Source organism: Rhinoraja longicauda, chromosome 18, assembly GCF_053455715.1.
Source record: "Rhinoraja longicauda isolate Sanriku21f chromosome 18, sRhiLon1.1, whole genome shotgun sequence".
NCBI classification, from domain to species: Eukaryota; Metazoa; Chordata; class Chondrichthyes; order Rajiformes; family Arhynchobatidae; genus Rhinoraja; species Rhinoraja longicauda.
The window spans coordinates 41,606,567-41,629,458 of NC_135970.1; the positions used below are offsets into that span (position 1 = coordinate 41,606,567).

The following is a 22,892-nucleotide window of genomic DNA, read 5'->3' on the forward strand; positions in this document are numbered from 1 at the left end:
TTTGGACAGATACATGTATGTGAAAGGTTTTGAAGGTTATGGACCAAATGCAGCCAAACAGGACAGGCTTAGATAGAGCATCTTAACGGGAAAGATGAATTGGACCGTAGGGCCTGTTTCCATGCTGCATGACTCCATGACTCTAAATCTAGTGCAGACTCATTTATTTGACCTTCATTGAGGAGGTAAGAAAGCACAAGTTATTTTTAATAATTCATATTGCATTTTCAGTTTTATTTTTAAATTTTTGATCAATCTGGAAACAATGAAATGACTGTCACCTCATGAACTATTTAGAAATTCATTATGGTGATTCGTGGTAAAAAATAGAATTTGTTTGAATAATTCAGCAGGCAAGGTAGTAACTATGGCGAAGAAAATCAGAGTTTACATTTTAGGTCAATTGTGTAGGAAGGAACTGCAGATGCTGGTTTAAACCAAAGATAGACACAAAAAGCTGGAGTAACTCAGCGGAACAGGCAGCATTTCTGGAGAGAAAGAATGGATGACGTTTTGTGTCGAGACCCTTTAGGTCAATTACTTAGTATATTGGACATATTTCAGATTTCTAGAATCTTGCTGGAAATCTTGCTTTTTTGATACACATTGAATTTTAATTGAATTGAACAATTTTGATACATATTGAATTGACAAGATTGATGTCAGATTGAACCACGCCTCTTTTGAAATTAATGTAATAAAGTCATAGAGACATACAGCATGGAAACAGGCCCTTTGGCCCAACTTTCCCATGTTGACCAACATGTCCCATCTGCACTAGTCCCACCTGCCTGTTTTTGGCCCATATCTCTCTAAACCTACCCTGTCTCTGTACCTGTGAAATGTTTCTTGAATCTAGCGATAGCACCTGCCTCAACTACCTCCTCCGGCAGCTCATCTCATGCTATTAATATTCATATTCTTCACATTGTGGTCACTCTTCCTAGGCACCATTTTTGTAACTGGATTATTAATTAGCTCCTTCCTGTTACACAATACTAGATCTGTAGTATCTCTTCCCTAGTCAGACCCTCAGCATAGTGATTTAGAAATCAGTCTCATTTGTGTTTCAGAAATTCATTGTTGATATTATTAATACCAATTTAATTTGTCCAATCTATATCTAGATTAAGGTTCCCATGATTATTACCGTGACCTGATTACATGTATCTATAACTTTCTCATTTATACTGTGACCATATTCACATAACACCACTGGGTTAACATCCACTTACACCAAATACATAGGTCGTATGCTTTGAAGCATTTCTTAACCTTTTAGTGCTGTATTTCCTCATTTGTAAACATCTGTTTTCTTAGCAATCTTCTCTAGGTATAAGAGTTCACGTAAAGAAAGGCAAGCAATAACTGTTTTACAATTGCACTTTAGGCTGAATATTATTTTAAATATATATAATCTGGAAATGAATGAGCATATTTTAACTAGTATATGAGACAGAATGTACAAGCCACTTTGTTCTTATTTGCCAATAGCCTGCTGCTACTCTACTATTAATACAGCTCTTGTGTAGCTCTGGAGTCCAGCTTGACACGTGCCGTGGAGATTTTCATTCCCTCCCTCTCCATTATTATGTTTGTTGTGAAGATTGCAGTTTCAGTCCAGTAGGTTTAGATTCATAATGTGGAAATTGATTTTGACAATGTCACAAAAATGTTCCTAACATATAACACTTTAATGGAGATGTTGTTAGCTCATTAATTTTTAAATACTGTATGTTAAAATAAATCAGGTAATATAACTCTTAAAATTGTAGCTTAAAAGACTAAAAGGAAACTGGTGTGATCGAAGAGTGTTTACATGAAATCTCTGCCACAGGATTTTCTACTGTGTAGTTGGCCGTGATTTATTTTCTCGTTTATCCTTGAGCTGTGGTGACATTGATAAACAGCCACACACTTAACCAATCCTTAATTGGCCTGAGAAGCCAAGATAAGTGGCCAGCCTTCTTCCCCATACGCTGTTCCAGTCAATGGCTTGTTGCTCTACATCATCAATTTTTTAGTGGGTAGCACCTAGAGTAAACTGGTTTGGGCTGCCTAGTTCCTTTCTACATCGGACATTGAGAAATTTGTTGGCTTTTTACAAGAGTCAAACAGCTGTTGTGATATTTTCCAGCAACAAATTCTGAGATTTATTGGGAAAAGGAAAACATTAAAGAGAGGTAACCAATAGACAATTGAAATATTCCAAATGATTTATTCCAAAAGATTTTGTTCTTTGTATCTTTCCGTGCCTCTAGTTTCCCACTCCCCTGACTCAGTCTGAAGAAGGGTCTCGAACTGAAACGTCACCTATTCCTTTTCTGCAGAGATGCTGCATAACCCGCTGTGCTACTTCATCATTTTGTGTCTATAATTGGAATATCCAGTTCCATTAAGGTTAATAGAATTGTATATCAGGATTTTGCTGAAGTGCCTGCTATGTTACTGCCCGAGATACATTTTTGCACTTCTATTTCATAAATAGCTAATATACTTTTACTCCTAACATTTAGTTTGCTAGCACTCCCGTGGCCTTGTAAGTCAGGTGAGCACCATTACGTGGAGCAGATTGTCATCCCTGCTTTCTCTTTCTTTTCTCTCCACAGAATGAAGCAGAGTCCGCAGCAACAGTGGACCTTTCATCCAGCTGGTAACATTTACTCAATGGTTGGTGTTTTGTTAGTTGCATTGAAGTAAATCATTGAATGATCTGACCACCGTAGTAGATCTTGCTTCCACATTTTCTCACAGGGCAAGCTTGCCGTCTTCATCAAATGGTGCTGAGCTGCCAGCATCGCTCTGCCTAAGTGCTGGTGAGATCATGATTCTAACACTAATGAAAGGCCAAAACTTGCTGGCTGCCCTTCATGGTAAAAGATGAATTGAAGCAAATAACTTTCTACTATACACTGAATTAAAGTCAATGTCTTGTTAAAATGTGCCCCATTGGTAGCCCTGTTGCCTTGCATGGTTAGTTCAAATTCTGCAGCGAGATTTATACATGTAATCCTGGCTGATTACTTCAGTGCAATACTTTTGAATGCTCCATTGCTGGAGATGACAATGAGATTTTAAATCCATGCTTTCTTTACTCTGGAAACTGGAAGATGAAGATCCCATAACACTGATCAAAGATTGGGGGAGTTTCCATGGTTGTTTGACTAGCATTTACCTCACAAGCAACATCACAAAAACAATATAAGTGACTGTTTATGGAGCATGGTACAAATAGCTCACTGTCTCAGTGCTATACGGCTTCAAACATTTTGTGTCAGAGAGTCATACAATGTGGAAACAGGTCCTTCGGCCCAACTTGTCCATGTCAGCCAACATGCCCTATCTACACTAGTGTCACCTGTCCGCGTTTCGCCCATATCCCTTTAAATCTGTCTTATCCAAGGAGTTTCTGAAATTGTGCAAGGTGCTAAAAAGATACCAGTTATTTCATCCTAAAAGCAAACTCTGGAGCCAAGGTTTGCTGAAAGAAAAACTTTAAAATCCTGCCATGTTTAGTATGCAGATGAAGTCTTGTGAAAGGATATTCATTTCTATGTCGTGTCGTACATTAATTCCACAAATGTGATAACAATTCCGCTGCTCCTTTCAGCTTATTTTTTTTATTTTCAGGCTTATCCTGAAATGGTCCTCACCTATCTTGGTGAACTGAAAAGGAGGTCAGATGTGGGCCAGGTATGTTTTGATTCCTGCTCCACAAACAGTCAAGTGAGGCACAGAACTTTGAAGAAGAAATTAGTTTGAGGAAAGAGAGTCAAGTTGTATGCCAGATCATCGTGTGAGATCGAGTGCCCTTTATTGTAAATTCAGCTCGATTTTCTGTGTGAAATATATCCCTTGTTGTGCATTCAGCTGTGGGTTACGAAAAAGAATAATTTGTAAAATATAAACAGGAGCTGAAATGAAGATGGATTTTGAATAAAAGCTGAAGATAAGATATTTACATAATAAAGATAGAAAGATAAAAGAAAATAAAAGATATTCTGTAGAAAAGTAAAATAAAGGTAAAAATGTCAAAAACATTCAGCAGGTTAGGTAACATGGAGAAGGAAAGAGTATTTTTTTCCAGGTTGGTAATTTTTTGTTGTCTTTTTTGACCACTGACCTGCAGCATTGAATCTGATTCTGTAAGTTCATTTACCCTGCTTCACTGCTGAGTATTTCCAGCAGTATCAGCCTTCATGGTGGTAATTACAGGATGTGTGAGCGTCATCTTGCTGTGGAGACTTTCATTAGCGTTTTGTCCTGTGGTGGCCGATTGCAAATTTTAAATCTGCAGCAAGAATCTCAGTTAAGGTACAATGCATTCCACATACATTCAAGCATTTAAAACACTATTGCAGCTTTGTGCTTGCTGATGGGAAGTTCAGTAATGCATGCAAGTCTGGGGGCATAAGAAACTGCTGATGCTGAAATCTTGAGCAAAACACAAAGTGTTGGAGGAACTCAGCGATCAACTGGCCTTTAAACAACTCCCACATGTCAGTCAGAAGAAGGGTCTCAACCTGAAACGTCACCCATTCCTGCTCTCCAGAGATGCTGCCTGACCTGCCGAGTTACTCCATTATTTTGTGTCTATCTTCAATGCAAATCAGCATCTGTAATTCTTTCCTACACATTATGAACATTGAATTCTCCATTTTTTGGTAACAACCAACATCACCCTCCCCCCCCCCTTCCTTACTCTCCTCCCTCCATTTTCTTTCCCGTCCCCCTCTCTCCCCTGTGCCATATCTGTTTCTTCCCTTCCACCTTCATTCTTTCCTCTAGCTTCACAATTGTCAGTTGTGGACTTACCCAATAAGAACTGCCAACAGTGTACCCTCCCAAGATCCTGCCTAATAAATTGTACTTTGCCTTGATCCAATTTAAGACCTTCCTGTAAGATCCAGGCATTTACCTATTACAAACAATCTGAAACCTTATGGAATTGTGATCACTATCCGCAAAATTCTTTTCCATGGTATCAGCAGTCCCATGTTCCCTCGTCGGGTTTGGGCCATCCACATACGATTCCAAGAAGCCCTCTTGGACACATCGAACAAATTCTGTGCCATCTAAGGTTTTGGCGCTGAGCAAGTCTGAGTCAATATTGGGGAAATTAAAGTCACCCAGTAAGCCAACCCTGTTGCTTTAGCATCTTTTGATAATCTGTCTATATATCTGTTTCTCTTTCTCCCACTTGCTATTGAGGGGGGGCTTGTAAAACAATCTGATTGGAGTGCTTTGACCCTTACACCTTTCTTATTTCTAAGCTCTACACTCCAGTATGTCCTCTCTGAGTGCCATCGAGACTTTCCCTGATTAGTCGTGCATCTCCACCTTTTTGCCTCCCTCTCTATCACATCTGAAAGATCGAAACCCCAGACTGTTGAGCTGCCATTCATATCCCTCTTGCAACCACATTTCCACAATGGCCACAACATCATAGACCCATTTGGAAAACAATTATCATCATACTGTTGAGTTGTTAGCTACACAAGTGATGCTAGTCCTCCAGTTTGTAGCCTCACTCTGGCAATGGAGGAGGTAAAGAACCGAAAGGTCGGTAAGGGAATGGAAAGGGGAGTTAAAATAGTTAACAGCCAGGAGGTCCAGCACGCCTTGGTGAAACTGCACCTGAAATACTTGATCCAGTTTGGTTTTTCATGTCTGTGGAAAGATGTGCTTGTATTGGAGGCAGTGCAAAAAGGTTTCACTGGGTTGATTCCTCAGATGAAGGGAGTTTACATATAAAATAGAGTAGGCCGACCGACATTCATTCTAGTACAGAAGCATGAAGTGTGGTCCTCTTGAAAGATACATTTCTGAGGAAGTTTGACAGGATGGATACTGAGAGGATGTTTTCCCTAATGGACGTGTCTAGAACTAGGTGGTTTAATTTCAGAATAATTTCAGACAGAGATAGGAAGGAGTTTCATTTCTCAGAGTTGTGATTGTTTACAACTTTCTGCTCTACAGAGCTATGGAGGTGACGTTGTTGATTATATTAGGTGGAGAAATGTGTCAGATATTTAAATTACCAAGGCATTGAGTGACAATGGAAGCGAGGGAGACCGGTGCTATTGGGACTGATTGAATCAGCTATGATCTTAGTGAAGAGCACAAGAGATTACAGATGCTGAAATCCATCGCAAGAAAAAGGCAGAGTTGCTGGAGGAATTCAGTGGGTCTGCTGGTGTATGTGGAGGGAAATGGACAGTTAGCATTTCTGTTGGAAAAAAACTGCAGATGCTAGTTTAAATCGAAGGTAGACACAAAATGCTGGAGTAACTCAGCGGGTCAGGCAGCATCTCTGGAGAGAAGGAATGGGTGACGTTTTGGGTCAAAACCCTTCTTCAGACTGATGTCAGGAGAGGGGGCGGGACAAAGATAGGATGTAGTAGGAGACAGGAAGACTAGTGTGAGAACTGGGAAGGGGAGGGGCAAGAGAGGGACAGAGGAACTATCTGAAGTTAGAGAAGTCAATGTACATACTGCTGGGGTGTAAACTGCCCAAGCAAAATATGAGATGCTGTCCCTCCAATTTGCGCTGGGCCTCACTATGACAATGGAGGATGCCCAGGACAGAAAGGTCAGATTGGGAAGGGGAGGGGGAGTTGAAGTGCTGAGCCACCGGGAGATCAGGTTGGTTAAGGCGGACTGAGCGAAGGTGTTGAGCGAAACGATCGCTGAGCCTGCGCTTGGTCTCGCCGATGTAGAGACGTTAACATCTGGAACAGCCAATCTGACTGCAATGTTAGTGCTGCTTAAATTTGCTTGTCATAGAAAAGATGTGGTTGGAGGAGGTGCAGGTGAACCTCTGCCTCACCTGGAAAGACTGTTTGGGTCCTTGGATGGAGATTTCTGATCAACATCTAGACTGAAAGAATAGAGGGGAAGCAGCCAGTATAAAGAGGTGCAGGGAGGGGAAGAGCTAGCCGATCTTATTGAAGTTGGAGTAGACCTGAGGAGCTGACTGATCTACTTGTGTTTTTTTTCATATATCTTACGTTGTCTTGTGCATTGTTGTTGGGTGTTCACCTCCTTTGTGACATTTTGTGCTGCATTCATTTGATAAAATCACATTGTTTAAGATAATATTTTTATTTTTGTAACCAAAGTATCCTTGTTTATCATAATTTAACATTGTAGTATTAATTTTCTTTTCATGTCACCACACAAAATAACAGATGGCATTAAAAATTAAATACATCCATTGGAATTTAAGTTTGAGCAAACACTGCGGTAAGAGATTTGGCTGCTCTTATCATAATGCCCCAGAATACCAATTAGTTGGAAATGGAGGTAGATGGGATTAGTTAGTTTGATTTACAATGACAAATTTATCAGCGTCTTTCCATAAAATGGCTCTTATTAAAGATGTTTTAATTACTGTTGAATTGCCCCCACTGCCTTCAGTTATTTTCATTAGGTGAAGGAAATATTGTGAGTAATTGTGCCATTTAGCCGTAAGGATGATAAGTAATTATCCCGTGTCTTTTCAGTGTTTTATGGAGACTCAAATATACGGTAATAGTATGACAGTTTATTAAAAGGCATCATGTATCAATTTAATGAAAAGTTGTAATAATTGTGCTCATACTCAGGTCTCTGCAAATAGTCCCGGGAAGGGTAGTCACAAACAAGTTAGCAGGGCCTTCGAAGTCCAATTAATATGTGGAGCATCCCCTGAGGATGATATGCAGCTGAATGTGGCACTGTTAAAGAAACTGGAAGAGAAACACCCCTGGACTCCAGCCCAGCGGTAAGCTGATAACAGTGCTGATATTTATTGTTCAATGACATTAGATGTTTTCTTTCCAGTTTCATGTGAGATTGATATTTTCAATGTTTTTGAAATACCTTTGATGCCCTGGAGCTGGACGTCATCAACAGGGACATAAACCCAGGTGAAAACTGCACATTAGGATTTTGAAGTGAGCATCGAGCATTGCAACAAAACACCTTTTCGTTTTCTATATACCTTTGATTGTTTTGAAGAGTTTAAAAGGAGGTTGGAACAAACTTGGATTGTTTCCTCTGGAATGCCAGATGTTGAAGGAAGACCTAATGGAGGTGTATAAAATGATGTGAGACTTAGAGAGGGTAAACGGCCAGGACCTTTTCTGAGGGTGAAAATGTCAAAGGCTGCAGGGAATAGGTTTAACGTGAGAAGGAAAAGGTTTAAAGGAAATATGCAAGGCAAGCTTTTGCACAGAGTGGTGCCTGGGATGCACTGCTGGTGTGGGGTAGAGACAGATAATGATAGTGGTGTTGAGAGGCTTTTAGGCAGGCATGTGGATATGGAGGGATATGGATCATGTGCAGATAGAGTGGATTAGTTTAACTTGGCATCATGTTCAGCACCGAAGGGCCTTTTCCTGTGCTGTCCTGTTTTATGTTCTATGTTCTGATGGAACATTGTGCTTCTCTGTGTGATGAATGGCAAGGTAGAACACCAGAGGGATCAGCGTCAAGGTCCAGCAGTTTATGATCTATATTAATGACACATGTGAAGGGACTATAATGGGCATTATTTTGAAGTTTATGGAAGGGTGGGTAAATTATGAGTTGTGATACAAAAAGTTTGCAAAGGGAAAATCCATTTATCTCCACAGTGGCTGCCTGGCCTGCTGAGTTCCTCCAGCACTCTGTTTTTTGTTAATTCTTGCTTAAGGTTGGTGCCAATTTTCCCTTGGCATCCTCATCAACCTACATGTTCTGTGTGACGACACACTGTCAGGGCATCTATGGATATTTAACTCTCCATCTCTTATAATCCCCTCTATTGAACTGGGTGATCTGGGTGTCTTAGTGTCTCACTGAAAGGAAGCATGCAGGTACAGCAGGCGGTGAAGAAAGCCAATGGAATGTTGGCTTTCATAACAAGAGGAGTTGAGTATAGGAGCAAAGAGGTCCTTCTGCAATTGTACAGGGCCCTAGTGAGACCGCACCTGGAGTACTGTGTGCAGTTTTGGTCTCCAAATTTGAGGAAGGACATTCTTGCTATTGAGGGCGTGCAGCGTAAGTTTACTAGGTTAATTCCCGGAATGGCGGGACTGTCATATGTTGAAAGACTGGAGCGACTAGGTTTGTATACACTGGAATTTAGAAGGATGAGAGGGGATCTTATCGAAACGTATAAAATTATTAAGGGGTTGGACACGTTAGAGGCAGGAAACATGTTCCCAATGTTGGGGGAGTCCAGAACCAGGGGCCACAGTTTAAGAATAAGGGGTAGGCCATTTAGAACAGAGATGAGGAAAAACTTTTTTAGTCAGAGAGTTGTGAATCTGTGGAATTCTCTGCCTCAGAGGGCAGTGGAGGCCAATTCTCTGAATACATTCAAGAGAGAGCTAGATAGAGCTCTTAAGGATAGCGGAGTCAGGGGGTATGGGGAGAAGGCAGGAACGGGGTGCTGATTGAGAATGATCAGCCATGATCACATTGAATGGCGGTGCTGGCTCGAAGGGCCGAATGGCCTTCTCCTGCACCTATTTTCTATTGTCTATTGAACCCTCCCCTCCATCGTCTGTCACGTGACCATTTCTATCACATCACAATCTTCTATCATCTGATCTTTTCAGCAAGCTACTGTACTCTGCTCCAGCAATTGTTCCCCCCCCCCCAATCTAGATCTACAATTTTTTTTTACTGGGGCAATACTGAGAACAAAGGCTCGACATTATTTACGTTTTAAAGAACATAAGAAGAACTTTTCAAGAAGTCAGGAATTCTGATGTACGATTGAGAAAAGCATACAGTCAGAATTTTACAGTGGTTTTAAAAAAGCACCAAAGATCCTTTGTCACATCACACCTGCCGAAGTCTGCACACTTAAGTATTATAGGGGGTACTTTCATCATCGTACAATGATAGACTGAAACTCGCATGCAGATGTGTATAAATGTGATGTTCTGAGGAGAAGTAGGATAAAAATTATTTAAATTTCTTTTTTTAAATGAGTTTTTTTGGGTTAATTTTAATCCAAAACTCTTTGTTGACTTCACTGAAGGGTAAAACCAGTCAGAATGCAAAGCAGCTTGTCCAGTCCGTTCCAGTGGGGTGGGTGAGGGGAAGGTGCACAGATGATTGATGGGGAGGGGGAGAGGGATTCGGTGGGTATGGGTAAGCACTGCCATTAAAGACGTGTGTGATGTGGAGCATTTACACCAGAAAGCTAAAGATAAATAATTATTTAAAAGAGAGATACTCAGGAAATGAGCTTGTGTAGGGCTACAGAGAAACAACAGAGAATTGGAATTAAAAAGAATGAGCTGCTTGTGCTAACAAAATGCCAAAGTACTCTCAATAGAACAAATTGCCCGCTCTTGTTTCCATGTTTAACTGAAAATTATACGCATTGTATAAAGATTTATGGACAAGTTGGTTCAATTCACTCTTTTCAACAATTTTAAGTCTGAGCTACTGCCTCTAGATTTATTGGAAAGTACGAAATAATATCAGAAAAGAGGCATTTTGGCATCTTGAATGCATTGAATAGAGCAATGTAGACTAATTATGCTTTGACAAATGGATTGGAAAGAATACTAAACGGTTGGTGGTAGGGGTGGAATCCAGCACTCCTGAGTCACACTGAGAGCATTTATCAGGAAACTGTGGCACACCACCACCATTTTCTGCTAATTAAAATGAATGGATGGAAAATGGTAGGTTGCGTAGCCAGAAATCCACAATACAAGCGGCCGTTTGGAAAGGCTTCCCATTAGTAGCCAGAACTTGAATAATTGTCAATCACACATGTGCACATGCACACTCGTCTAAATTTTAGTTACATTTAGACACGGGTCAGATTAGCCTCAGAATGGTGCATGCTGAGTGGAAACACTATTTAAAAGATTACTCACTTCACAATCGAAACCAGTTTTTGAAAAGTTCTCCGAAGGTTGCTTTTGCAGAGTCAAATGTATTCACAGTCCCAACACGTAGTTTTGTTGAGCTATACTTTTAAAAAAACCTGTCAGTGACTTAGCATGGGCACTCTTGTGGTTATCTCAAGAATAACCCTTTCTGAGTAGGACCTTGTTCAGATATTGTAGGTACCTGAGGCAAGGCTGCGGGCTCTATAGGGGGAAGTACAAAAAGCGCCTGTGTTCAAAGAGACTACAGGGACACATGCTTCCATCCTGATCTCTTTAAAAATCATGTCTCCGTGACTCATTTCTACCAAATCAAATCAGCATTTTGATACAATCACCGGATATACACATCCCCGTGCGTCTTTGCTTTGAAGGCAAAGGTCATTGTTAATCTCATGTTCTTAGCCTTACCATTATTCCACGTGGTAAGGGCTGATCTACTCCAGGCCTTACAGTATTTAGTATACCATAGCTTTAGAGATAGCAAATGGCAACCAAAGCTCCTCTTCAGATCTTAATTGGGCTTCTGCTCAGTCAATGTCCAAGTGATTGTTGATCATGTGAAGAATTTTGTCTTCCTACATATAACAATGCCTGAAGGATCTTCACAGATCTTGCCCATTAATTGTGCAAGCCTTAGAAACATAGAAACATAGAAACATAGAAAATAGGTGCAGGAGTAGGCCATTCTGCCCTTCGAGCCTGCACCGCCATTCAATATGATCATGGCTGATCATCCAGCTCAGTAGCCTGTACCTGCCTTCTCTCCATACCCCCTGATCCCTTTAGCAAAAAGGGCCACATCTAACTCCCTCTTAAATATAGCCAATGAACTGGCCTCAACTACCTTCTGTGGCAGAGAATTCCACAGACTCACCACTCTCTGTGTGAAGAAATGTTTTCTCATCTCGGTCCTAAAAGACTTCCCCCTTATCCTTAAGCTGTGACCCCTGGTTCTGGACTCCCCCAACATCGGGAACAATCTTCCCGCATCTAGCCTCTCCAACCCCTTAAGAATTTTATATGTTTCTATAAGATCCCCCCTCAGTCTTCTAAATTCCAGCGAGTACAAGCCCAGTCTATCCAGTCTTTCCTCATATGCAAGTCCCGCCATCCCAGGGATTAATCTGGTGAACCTTCTCTGTACTCCCTCTAAGGCAAGAACGTCTTTCCTCAGGTTAGGAGACCAAAACTGCACACAATACTCCAGGTGCGGTCTGACCAAGGCCATGTACAACTGCAGCAGAACCTCCCTGCTCCTAAACTCAAATCCTCTTGCTATGAATGCCAACATACCATTCGCTTTCTTCACTCCCTGCTGCACCTGCATGCTTGCTTTCAATGACTGGTGCACCATGACACCCAGGTCACGTTGCATCTCCCCTTCTCCCAATCGGTCACCATTCAGGTAATACTCTGCTTTCCTGTTCTTGCCGCCAAAGTGGATAACCTCACATTTATCCACATTATCCACATTATATTGCATCTGCCATGCATTTGCCCACTCGCCTAATCTATCCAAGCCTTGAATCATAAACACCAAAGGGCGGCGTGCGTGGTAAAAATGCCTTCGCCGGAAAGGTTATAGAATAAGGACCATTAAAGGTATATGAAAGTCATTCACCCTCCTGCTGTGTCTCGCGGATGCATTAATTGATGGTTGCAATTTATGTCACAATAAAACAGTTATCATGGGTTCCTCTCCATTTCCCCAGTAGACTGTTCAAACATCTTTGAAAACATTTAATATAAAACAGGCACAAGATATTTACTATAATCAGAGAAGCATTGAGGATTCCCTTGAACTAATTTTTGATGGATAGCAGTCTCTGAAAGAATGACTGGCCTCTGATCTGGGTCAAATCCATTCACCGTGTTGCTTTCATTTTCCCACCAGTCAAATAGACTGGGCGAGGATCCTTGAGAAATTATTCAGCTCTGGACCTTGACGTTGCAGTGAATGGACTCAATGCAGAACACTCGAAGCCATAGTACTCCATCTATCCCCTGTGAAGAAAGCAGCAATAATAGTTACAAAGCCTCATTCACTGTTTGTTTCCCCTCAAGAAAGGGTTCTGCTGATTCACAATCCTTACAGTGCTCTGAGAATATGTTCATATTCAAAGTAAAACTATCTAGTAGATGAGACAGGAATGAGCTGGAAGCAATAGAAGATTGATTAATATTGACAATGTATGTTGCATTTAATATTAGTCGCTTATATCTTCCCCAAGCATCCAAAGTCACAGTGCTTCGACCAAGAGACAGATGAACATTTTCATGATCATCAAACAGATTGATATTACTGCAGTGGACATGACATCTTAGTTTCAATATTGCAGATCGTTATTGAAATTAAACCAAACAACTGTTGGTGAACTCTGTGGCAACTAGTAGGAACACTCTTCATCAAAAACCAATGTGTAGAATAAATATAAGTCCTCCACTAGGCCCAAAGCTGGTCACTAGGATGAGTTACTGCAAGTTATCTCCACTCAACCATGGTAAATGATATGGGTTCATCATAATCAAATGGCTGTACCATGGATGGCTTCAGTGCAATCCAATATAACCTCTCCAAAGGATTAATCATTTCCCACAAGGAAATTACATGCATGTTCTACTGAGAAGGTACAGCACCAAATCTTCCACTCATCAGATCAGAATTTTCCCAGTCTGCCCAAAGAAGTATTAAAACATTACATTGAACAAATTAATTTTGCTAGCAGTAAAATGAACATTATATAATGCTGTAACAATATCTGCTTGGTGCCAGCCCTACTTGAGTAAGGCCAAGCTTGGAAGACACTAGTATTGAGATGCAGTGGTAACACAATGCATTCCCCTATTCCTATGAGGCAGCATCAGGCTACGAGAAGGCTTCTCTCTTTCCTTCTGGTTTGGACAGTCACAAGAAACTGTTGCCCTCCATGAGAGGGTTTCAGAGTTTTGAGCTGCTGTCTGGGGTTACTGGGTGTGGGACAAAGGTAAGTGTGGCCCTGAGAGGCATTGGTGACGAGAACATTGCTGACTTCTGCAGTGGGGTCATCAATGCCACCACAACTTGGTTTTTTAAAAACTTCATCTCAAATAAAAACAGAAAATGCTAGATATACTCAGCAGTTTAGGCCCCATATTTGCGAAGAGAAACTGAGTTAATGTTGTATGTCAAAGTCCCTTTGGCAGAATTTCTAAAGGACTTTCCATCCTATCAGATCCTCTCCATTAACATTGCAAGCCTTGAATTAGGAGCGCCAAAGAGTGTCATTGGCAAAAACGCCTTAGCCTGATGGATTATATGACGAAGCCCATGAGAGGCACATGACAGTACATCACCACTGACCCCATTAGCTCTGTTTCTGGTCCACAGGTGTGACTTGACCTATCAAGTATTTCCAGCATTTTCTATTTTGATCTGACAATCAATGCCACACCTACAATGCCAGGGAATTGGATAGACAATGATTTTCTTTGTCGTGGCTCCGAGGTCAGGATTAAACCCGTGTCTCTGGAGCTGTGAGGCAGCAGCTCGACCACTTGCACCACTGTGCTCAACAGCGCTGGACTAGGAGTCAAGATGGGGTAGTGAGCACAGAGATGATGGATGAGTGAAACCTGGTAGGAGTTAGGATACAAGGAACAGTTTTTTGAATGAGTTGAAGTTTAAGGAAGATGGAAGCTGGTATTTATGCTAAAACCATGTTTGACTGGTTGAATTGAGAGGGAACAAGCATTTCAGAAGCAAATGACCAGGGATTGGTGGAAATGAACTATACGGATCAAATTGTTAGTGGTGGTGATAGAGAAGGAATGTTGATGGATCCCCGATTAAATAGAATAATATATTTGCATTAAAGGTTATGTATAGGCTGGAATATTATGGTGTCTGAAGGCTGTCAAATAGTTAGTTGAAGGAACGGTTAATATAGATTGTGGAGGTCTCTGATCTTGTAATTCACTAAATATTATTGCTTTCACTTGTTGATCAGTGATTGTTTGATCAGTGAGACATGGTTTTATATCAATCTTGTGAATTACCCTGCCTCAATGGCCAAACATGTATGATGAAACATTGGCTACAAAGGAATACTAATAATTACATGTGTGCCACTCTTTGCGATTCCTTTGTTAACCCCCCCACTTCCTCTAACGTGCAGCATATTCTTCGACAGAATGTTTCATAAATATTCATGATCCTTGGCTTGATATACCTCATAGCTTGCATCCTGATAGTACGCTTCAGTCACTTTTTGAAACTAAAAGTATTTTTCAATGTTTCCACTTTTCTCAGGCACAGCTGCAAAAGTCATGATATTTGCCGCTGAGTATAATTGATTCTAATTCAAAAGTGCAGCACTAATTATAGAAATAATTTGTTTTTCTCTCTCGATTTTCCTGCTTCATTGTTATGAGAGCCTGCTTTGGTTGCCTTTCAACCAACCCTCACTAACTTGTGCCTACCCTCATTACATTAAGCACAGAGACAAAGTATCGAGCATCTTCATAGAAATTCACTGTGGGATTCTGACACCTATTGAAAATCGAAGGTATTTATTCACAAAATGCTGGAGTAACTCAGCAGGCCAGGAAGCATCTCAGGAGAGAAGGAATGGTCCATTCATTCTCTCCTGAGATGCTGCCTGACCTGCTGAGTTACTCCAGCATTTTGTGAATAAATACCTTCGATTTGTACCAGCATCTGCAGTTATTTTCTTATACTACCTATTGAAAATGGTCATATTGAAGTCAGGTGCTCTCCCCGGGGCTTCAGATTTGGACCTAGAAGGTTGTTTAGCCCTTTGAGCCTATACCATCTCTCAAGATAATCCCATTAATCCTATTGGAAACAGAAACATAGAAAATAGGTGCAGAAGGAGGCCATTTAGCCCTTCGAGCCAGCACCGCCATTCATTGTGGATGATCAGCCATGATCACAATCAGTAACCTATGCCTGCCTTCTCCCCATATCCCTTGATTCCACTAGCCCCTAGAGCTGTATATAACTCATTGAGAGAGAATAGGTTATTGCAGTAATCTATTCTCTCTCATGTGTCCATCACTTCACACTGATTCTGCTGTCACCCACCAAGGGGTAAAAAACAGTGACCAATTGATTGCCAGCCAGTAATTCTTTGGAGTGCAGGAGGAGAACGAGTACCTGGGAGAAACTCATCCACCTGTAAATGTATGTACATCCCACATAAATAGAACTGGAGATCAGAATCAAACTGTGTGGCTGGATCTGTGAGGCAGCAGAACTACGGTAACTGTGCCTTTGTGCCAGTCTCATGGAGAACCTTTGACCTCATGTAGAACACTTACAAGATCTGTTATTGGTACTTGGTACAAAATGTGAAAATGAACCCATTACTCTGCAAGGTTCTGCTTTCTTTGTACAACATTCACAAACTGCACTTACAGGCCACACTGCAAATTGGAAATGGAAGGATTATTACCCACTGATTTGTTTGTCTGCATTTTAGTGGTAAAACTACAAATTTATAGGAGCTCATCAAATTGGCTTCTAGTCTATATGGAAATGATTGATTTATAGTTCAGGAGAAACCAGTACTTTAAACAGAGTTTACATTTCCGATGAATAAATAGGGTATTGCAATTTAGCTGACTGAGTTTGCTATTGTGATCTGTATGATTTCATTATTTGAGTAGATCATGTTTAACCTGTGGCTAATATTACTTATACTCGGTGAGCAGAAGTGCTTGGTTGGTTAGGTTTATGGCCAATTACCAATGCAGGAAAACATTCAGTTCAAAATGAGTTCTTGTTGAACAGCCTTTGACTTTGTACATTGAGTAATGAACAAATTCCTGCAAGATCCAAAAGAGCTACGTGGTCATAAAAAGCACTTCTTGAGCAGACACTTTTTGAAGGTGAATGAGTGTTAAATATGTTGAGTATAGAACAGTACAGCACAGGAACAGGTCCTTCAGCTCACGATATCTATGCCGAACATGATGCTAATTAAACGAATCTCCTCTGCCTGCATATAATCCATGTCCCTCCATTCCCTGCATGTTCTTATGCCTACCTACAAACCTCTTAAATGCCAAAATGTGCATGTGCGTTGTGATGCAAGTTATGTGAGTGCAATTTTGCTGAGGTATTTGCATTGGGAAATTGGCAATTCCAGAGATAATAGCTTTAAAAAATGTGCAAAATATATAATCTACCTGTTAAAGCCATCTAAAGTGGGTGCTTTCAAGGGTGCTAATGATTATTCTGGGTGCCCATCCTGCTGAAAACTTTGCCTCTGAGGCCTAGGGTCAGGCTTTGCCTATTTCTGTAACTGGAATGCGCTTTCCAGCACTCCTCTTCTGAGATAGAAACGGAGAATGATTATACTTGGCAGGTCAGTCAGCATCAGTAGACAGGGTTTATTCACAAAATGCTGGATAACTCAGCAGGTCAGGCAGCATCTCAGGAGAGAAGGAATGGGTGACGTTTCGGGTCGAGACCCTTCTTCTAGACAGGGTAACTGAGTTAACATTTTAGATTGATGAATCTTCATCAAATTTAAAGTTCTGATGAAGAGTCATTGACCTGAAACATCAAATTTTCTTCTCTAATCACAGAAGCTGTTTGGCCTGTTGAGTATTGTGGCCTTTTTTTTTTTTAAATTCCGGTTGAGGACATGTACAGTATTTTGTGTTTCATCCCCTTTCCTGAGACTGCGAATGGGCGATACTTGTTTGTGCATTTGGGGTTACTGGTAGGGTTGCCAACCGTCCCGTAATAGCCGGGACATCCCGTATATTGGGCTAAATTTGTTTGTCCCGTACGGGACCACCCTTGTCCCGTATTAGGCCCGGAGGCCGTTGTAGGCCCGGACACTGTAGGCTAACGGAGTGTGTTCGGGGAGTGGGGCCGGGTGTGTTCGCCTGATGGAGGTTGCGTAGCAACTCGCCTCCCGGCCCATGGGGCCACCATTGGTGGAGCGGGAGCGCGTGGCCGCTGGCTGGGTGAGGTGACATGGGGCGTGGGCGGTGACATCACCTTTTGTTCCTTATTTGGGAGTTAGAAAGTTGACAACCCTAGTTACCTGGGTTTGGGATGTGAAGTCTGGGATTGGCAGCAAAAGTGGGAAAGGGCTGAATGGGATATCAAGGAGCAAGGATGGGGGACACAGATCAAGGGTTTGGCTGGGAAACAGAATGGTGCTCAAGAATTGCCAAAGGAGGAACTGCAGATGCTGGTTTAAACCGAAGATAGACACAAAAGGCTGGAGTAACTCAGCAGGTCAGGCAGCATCTCTGGAGGGAAGGAACAGGTGACGTTTCGGGTCGAGACCCTTCTTCAGACTGGAGAATTGTTGGAGAAGTTGTTTCACTGCAGGTGGAAGCCCAAAGGTGAATTTGTTGACAACCAGTATCATGCTGCTCAGAACATATTGTCCTGGGAATAGGTTGACATGGGTTGAAGGGAAGAGGGGAAAGATATAATAGGAACCTGAGGGGCAACTTTCTCCCACAGAGGGTGATATGTGTATGGAACAAGCTGCCAGAAGAGGCAGGTACTATAACACCATTTAAAAGACATTTGCACAGGCAAATGTATTGGAAAGGTTTAGAGGGATATGGGCCAAGTGCAGGCAGGTGGGACTAGTGTAGATGGGGCTTCTTGGTCAGCATGGGCAAGTTGGGCCAATGGGCCTGTTTCCAAACATGACTCAATGAATGCTTAATGAAAGACCCTTCCAGTCCATCATAGTCTAAGTACCCTTGTAGTGCTCAAAAAAGAGTATTTCAGAGGTTCCAATGTAATCCTGCGTGTCTCTGATGCAGAAATTGCGTCAGTTTGCAAGGATGACTAATGCCAAGAAGTACCCAGCTGAATTTTGCAAATGATGCAAAAATGACCTGGTCTTAAATTTCCATGATTAATTTTGGAAATATATAGTATTATGCAATTGAATTTCTGAGCAATAGTTGGAGATCATAAAGGATATGACCAACACATGGGATCAACAGTTGGTCAATGAAAGACACAACAAACCAGATAACTTTTCACTGTAAGAATAATGAAATAACATGATCGTATTGAATAGTGGAACAATCTCAAGGGGCAGAATGGCAGGCTTCTATTTGTGTGCATCTTCCTTTCTCTGGTAAGCACAGATTGCGAGTTGGATTTGAAGGCACGATTTGGCGATGTTAGTTTTCCTATCCAAACAGCACACCTTTATTTAAATCAGCCACAGCTGATGAAGCATGCTGACCCAGTGTGTCACCAAGTGACCTGTGATAAGGAAATAATGAACACTGAGTATCTGTCACCATAACCATTTCTGACAGTTTGGCTACAGGCTCATCTGCGTTACTTGCATAGAACGGCCTTTGTTCCCACTAGTGACTTTGCAGACTGCTGTGGGGTTTGCTAACTGCTGCACTCCTCCCACAATATCCTGCTGTATGGACGAGCAGCTGTCAATGACAAATCTGGCATTTGTCCTGATGATGTACTTGGCATTTATTTATTTCTCCTTTTACACAACAAAAAAAAATTGATATAAAGATTTTTTTTGGCATTCACCCTATTTCCTATTTTAATTTGCAAATGAAGCGCATCCAGATGTAAACAATGGAACAAGGTTTGTTTAAGACCTATTTTAAAAGTGCACTCAGGCCAATTAAGTATTTATAAGTTGATCTGACACTTTACTTAAGAACCTCATTTTCTATATAATGACAGTATCTAAATTATTTAAGAAGACTTGCTAATCTTTATTGCACTTTCAATAATTTAGAGATGGCTCTTTGAACACTGTTTTCTTTCTGAGTCCCAGCATTAAAAAATATATGGGGTGTAAAGGAATAAAATAGCTTGCCATTTTAATTCTGGGATGATAAATATAATTCAGTTTCATTAGCATAATCTCATTAAGAAAACCACATTTTGCCTTTTAAATACCAGTTTAGGATCAAGGATGTATGAGGTTTCTGAAAATTAAATGGGGCACCTCATAATTCTTGTGTAATTATATTTTACAACTGTTCAATTTTACTCAAAGGTGAGAGAAAAATTTGTTTATCGAAGGAAATGCTTCATTTTTCACTGCCCTGAGTGGTCAATGAAAATTGTCTTTCGTTGTTTTCTGCTAAATGCTCAAAAGGAATCTGTAAAGGTTATATAATCTTTTATTACATTGCTATCATATAAGATGGAAATGGAATCTGGAAGTGTCTGGAATTAGGCCTCACACCAATGAAGATGTTTGTGTTTGTTGGAGGTCAGTCATCTCAGCACCAGGTCATTGCCACAAGGGTTCCTCAGGGCAGTGAGCTGACTCCGACGGTCTTCAGCTGCTTCATCACTGACTTTCCTTCCATCAAAAGGTCAAAAGAGGGAATGTTTGCGATTGAACAGTTTCATCCTGTTCAGAGTTCCTCAGAAAATCAAGAAGTCCAACTTCCTTTGTGCAATGAACAACCCCAATCTCTGCAGTGTTTTCAGCTGGAGGTTCCACTGAAGGTCAATTTTACCACGGTTTATTGACGTCACCCTTGAAGAAAATTGGCCTTGATGTCAAGGGCGGTCGCTGACATCTCACCCCAGACTGTGTTCAATCTACTGATGAGGTCTGGCATGGTGAAACCCAATCTAGGAATGGGTATAGTTTAGTTTAGCTCAGAGATACAGTGGGGAAATAGGCCCTTTGGCCCACCAAGTCCATGCCAACCTGTGATCCCAGTACACTTGCACTATCCTACAGACTAGGAACAATTTGCAATTATTAACCTCTGAAACTTTACGTCTTTGGAGTGCGGGAAGAAACTGGAGCACTCGGGGAAAACCCATGCGGTCACGGGGAGAACGTATAAACTCCATACAGACAACACCCGTAGTCCGGATCAAACCCTGATCGATGGTGCTGTAAGGCAGCAACTCCACTGGTGCCTCCATGCTGCCCCTTTGGAACATGTCCCTCGACAGCGCAGTGAAAAACAGCTCACATCATTTAAACCAAGATCAAGTGCAGACGAAGTGGGCAGTAATTAGGAGGATCAAATTTGTTGTTTTGTAATCAGAATATACCTGGATGTAAGGAAGAACGAGAAAGAAAGAAGAAAAAGGGTGAGATGCTTGAACAGATCATGTAATGCTGGAGAGAGAGAGAGCGAAAATGACCGAGAACTCAAAAGGCAAAATCGTTTGGATCAGAATTATGAAATAATAAGAATAATATTATTTTTTTATGAGTATCCAAATGCCATCTAATAGGAAGATTCAACTCAAATAGTAGAGAAATGTAAGAACCATAGCATGGTGATAATGTGGAACTTCAACCAATGTTATATTGATTGGAATCTCATTGATTGGATTAATATTAGGATATTAGATAGTGTGGACAGGAATTTCTGAGGGGCTTTCAAGGGTACTAGTTCACCCCTACTTAGATGGAGGCATCACGGGATCTGGTGAAGAGGTAGACCAAGTTAATCATATTTTAATTTGAGAAACAGAAAGGAAGTGATCATAATATCCTCGAGGTTACGAACAAAAGTAATACCGAGGAATATTACACTGATGATGAGTTTGTGATTTTGCTACTTGTGGAAGTTGCATGGAGGTAATCAAGCATGAGATTTGTCAGATACATTCGTGAGTCTGAGATACATGAGAGATCTCAGCCATATGACCAGTACATGGAACATGCTGAAGATAGACACAAAATGCTGGAGTAACTCAGTGGATCAGACAGAATCTCCAGAGAAAAGGAATAGGTGACGTTTTGGGTCAGTATCATAATATCCTAGAGGTTGAATTAATAATAGAAAAAACACAGAGATGCCAAGAGTAGAACTATTTGACTGGATGAGTCCCAACTTCAGCGTGAAGATAAAAAATCTAGTCCATCAATTACCTGCAGGTAAAACAAATTTAAGAAAACAGGCATCCTTTAAAGAGGAGGTAGACACAAAATGCTGGAGTAACTCAGCGGGTCAGGCAGCATCTCTGGAGAGAAGGAATGGGTGAGGTTTCGAGTCGAGACCCTTCTTCAGACTGATGTCAGGGGAGTGGGTGTCTACCTTCCATTTAAACCAGCATCTGCAGTTTTCTTTCCTACACATCCTTTAAAGAGGAGATGCTGGAGTTCCAGTATGGCTAAGGTACATTCCCATATGGGTGGGGACTGGGGAGGAGGAGGAACCAAAGCCAGAGCTCTCTGACAAGAGAGAGCAAAAGATGAAGCAAAATAAAAAGGTGTGTGACATCTTATAGCTTGATTGTACAGTTGAGAATCAGGGTAAATATGGAAAAAGCAAAGAAGAAGTGAAACACAACACAATTCTGTTCCCTGCCGTTGGGGGCAGCTGCTTTGTCCTGGATGGATGGTTTTTGAGTTTCTTTCACGTTGTCAGAGCTACTACTCTGCAAATGGAGAGTATGCCGTTAAATTCCCGATAGGTTTGAAGACATAATTGGATCTTGTATAAGTCCAAATTTTGCACTTCTTTTGCTTAAACTTCTTTACAGCTTGCAACCAACGTAATGAGTACAAAACAAATGTCTCTTATCTCCCACCTGCACTGATCACATCTCAGTCACACTCCAGCCAAGGCCCAACCAAAGGCCTGTGCTTTCAACTGTCACCCCTGCTGTCTCCATTTAAAAGCAAACTGTTCGATTCCCATTTTTAATAATCTTCTAGCTGATATGAGAGAAGTAGAATTGAATGTTATTCGGACTGTGAGAGACACCTGAGTGGGCATGGTGTCTCAGTAATGATGATTCACAGACAAAAAGACTCTTTAATTTGAAACTATAATTTACCAATTATTTACAGGGACATTTGCACACATACATGTAATAAATTTAACTGGACATAAATCTTCTCAGTTTCTAATCCTCTTCACTACAAACTCTATACTACAAGCTAAATGTTATTCTTTTACAGAATCTATTGCTGTTATTGATAATCGGAATAGTCTTTACTTGACTCATCTCACATTGCGTTGCATATCTTCTATCTATCTACATACTAAAACTCT

The 22,892-nt window shown here is 41.1% G+C and overlaps 1 protein-coding gene across 1 annotated transcript in view; it reads left to right on the top strand.

Moving 5' to 3' along the window:
* LOC144602149 (doublecortin domain-containing protein 1-like) overlaps positions 1 to 22,892 on the top strand; it is a 309,816-nt gene that overhangs the window by 140,422 nt on the left and 146,502 nt on the right. Inside the window, exons 17-20 of the mRNA XM_078414883.1 lie at positions 2,610 to 2,670; positions 3,631 to 3,697; positions 3,789 to 3,796; positions 7,608 to 7,765. Coding sequence (XP_078271009.1) covers positions 2,610 to 2,670; positions 3,631 to 3,697; positions 3,789 to 3,796; positions 7,608 to 7,765 — 294 coding nt within the window. The remainder of the gene's footprint in view (positions 1 to 2,609; positions 2,671 to 3,630; positions 3,698 to 3,788; positions 3,797 to 7,607; positions 7,766 to 22,892) is intronic.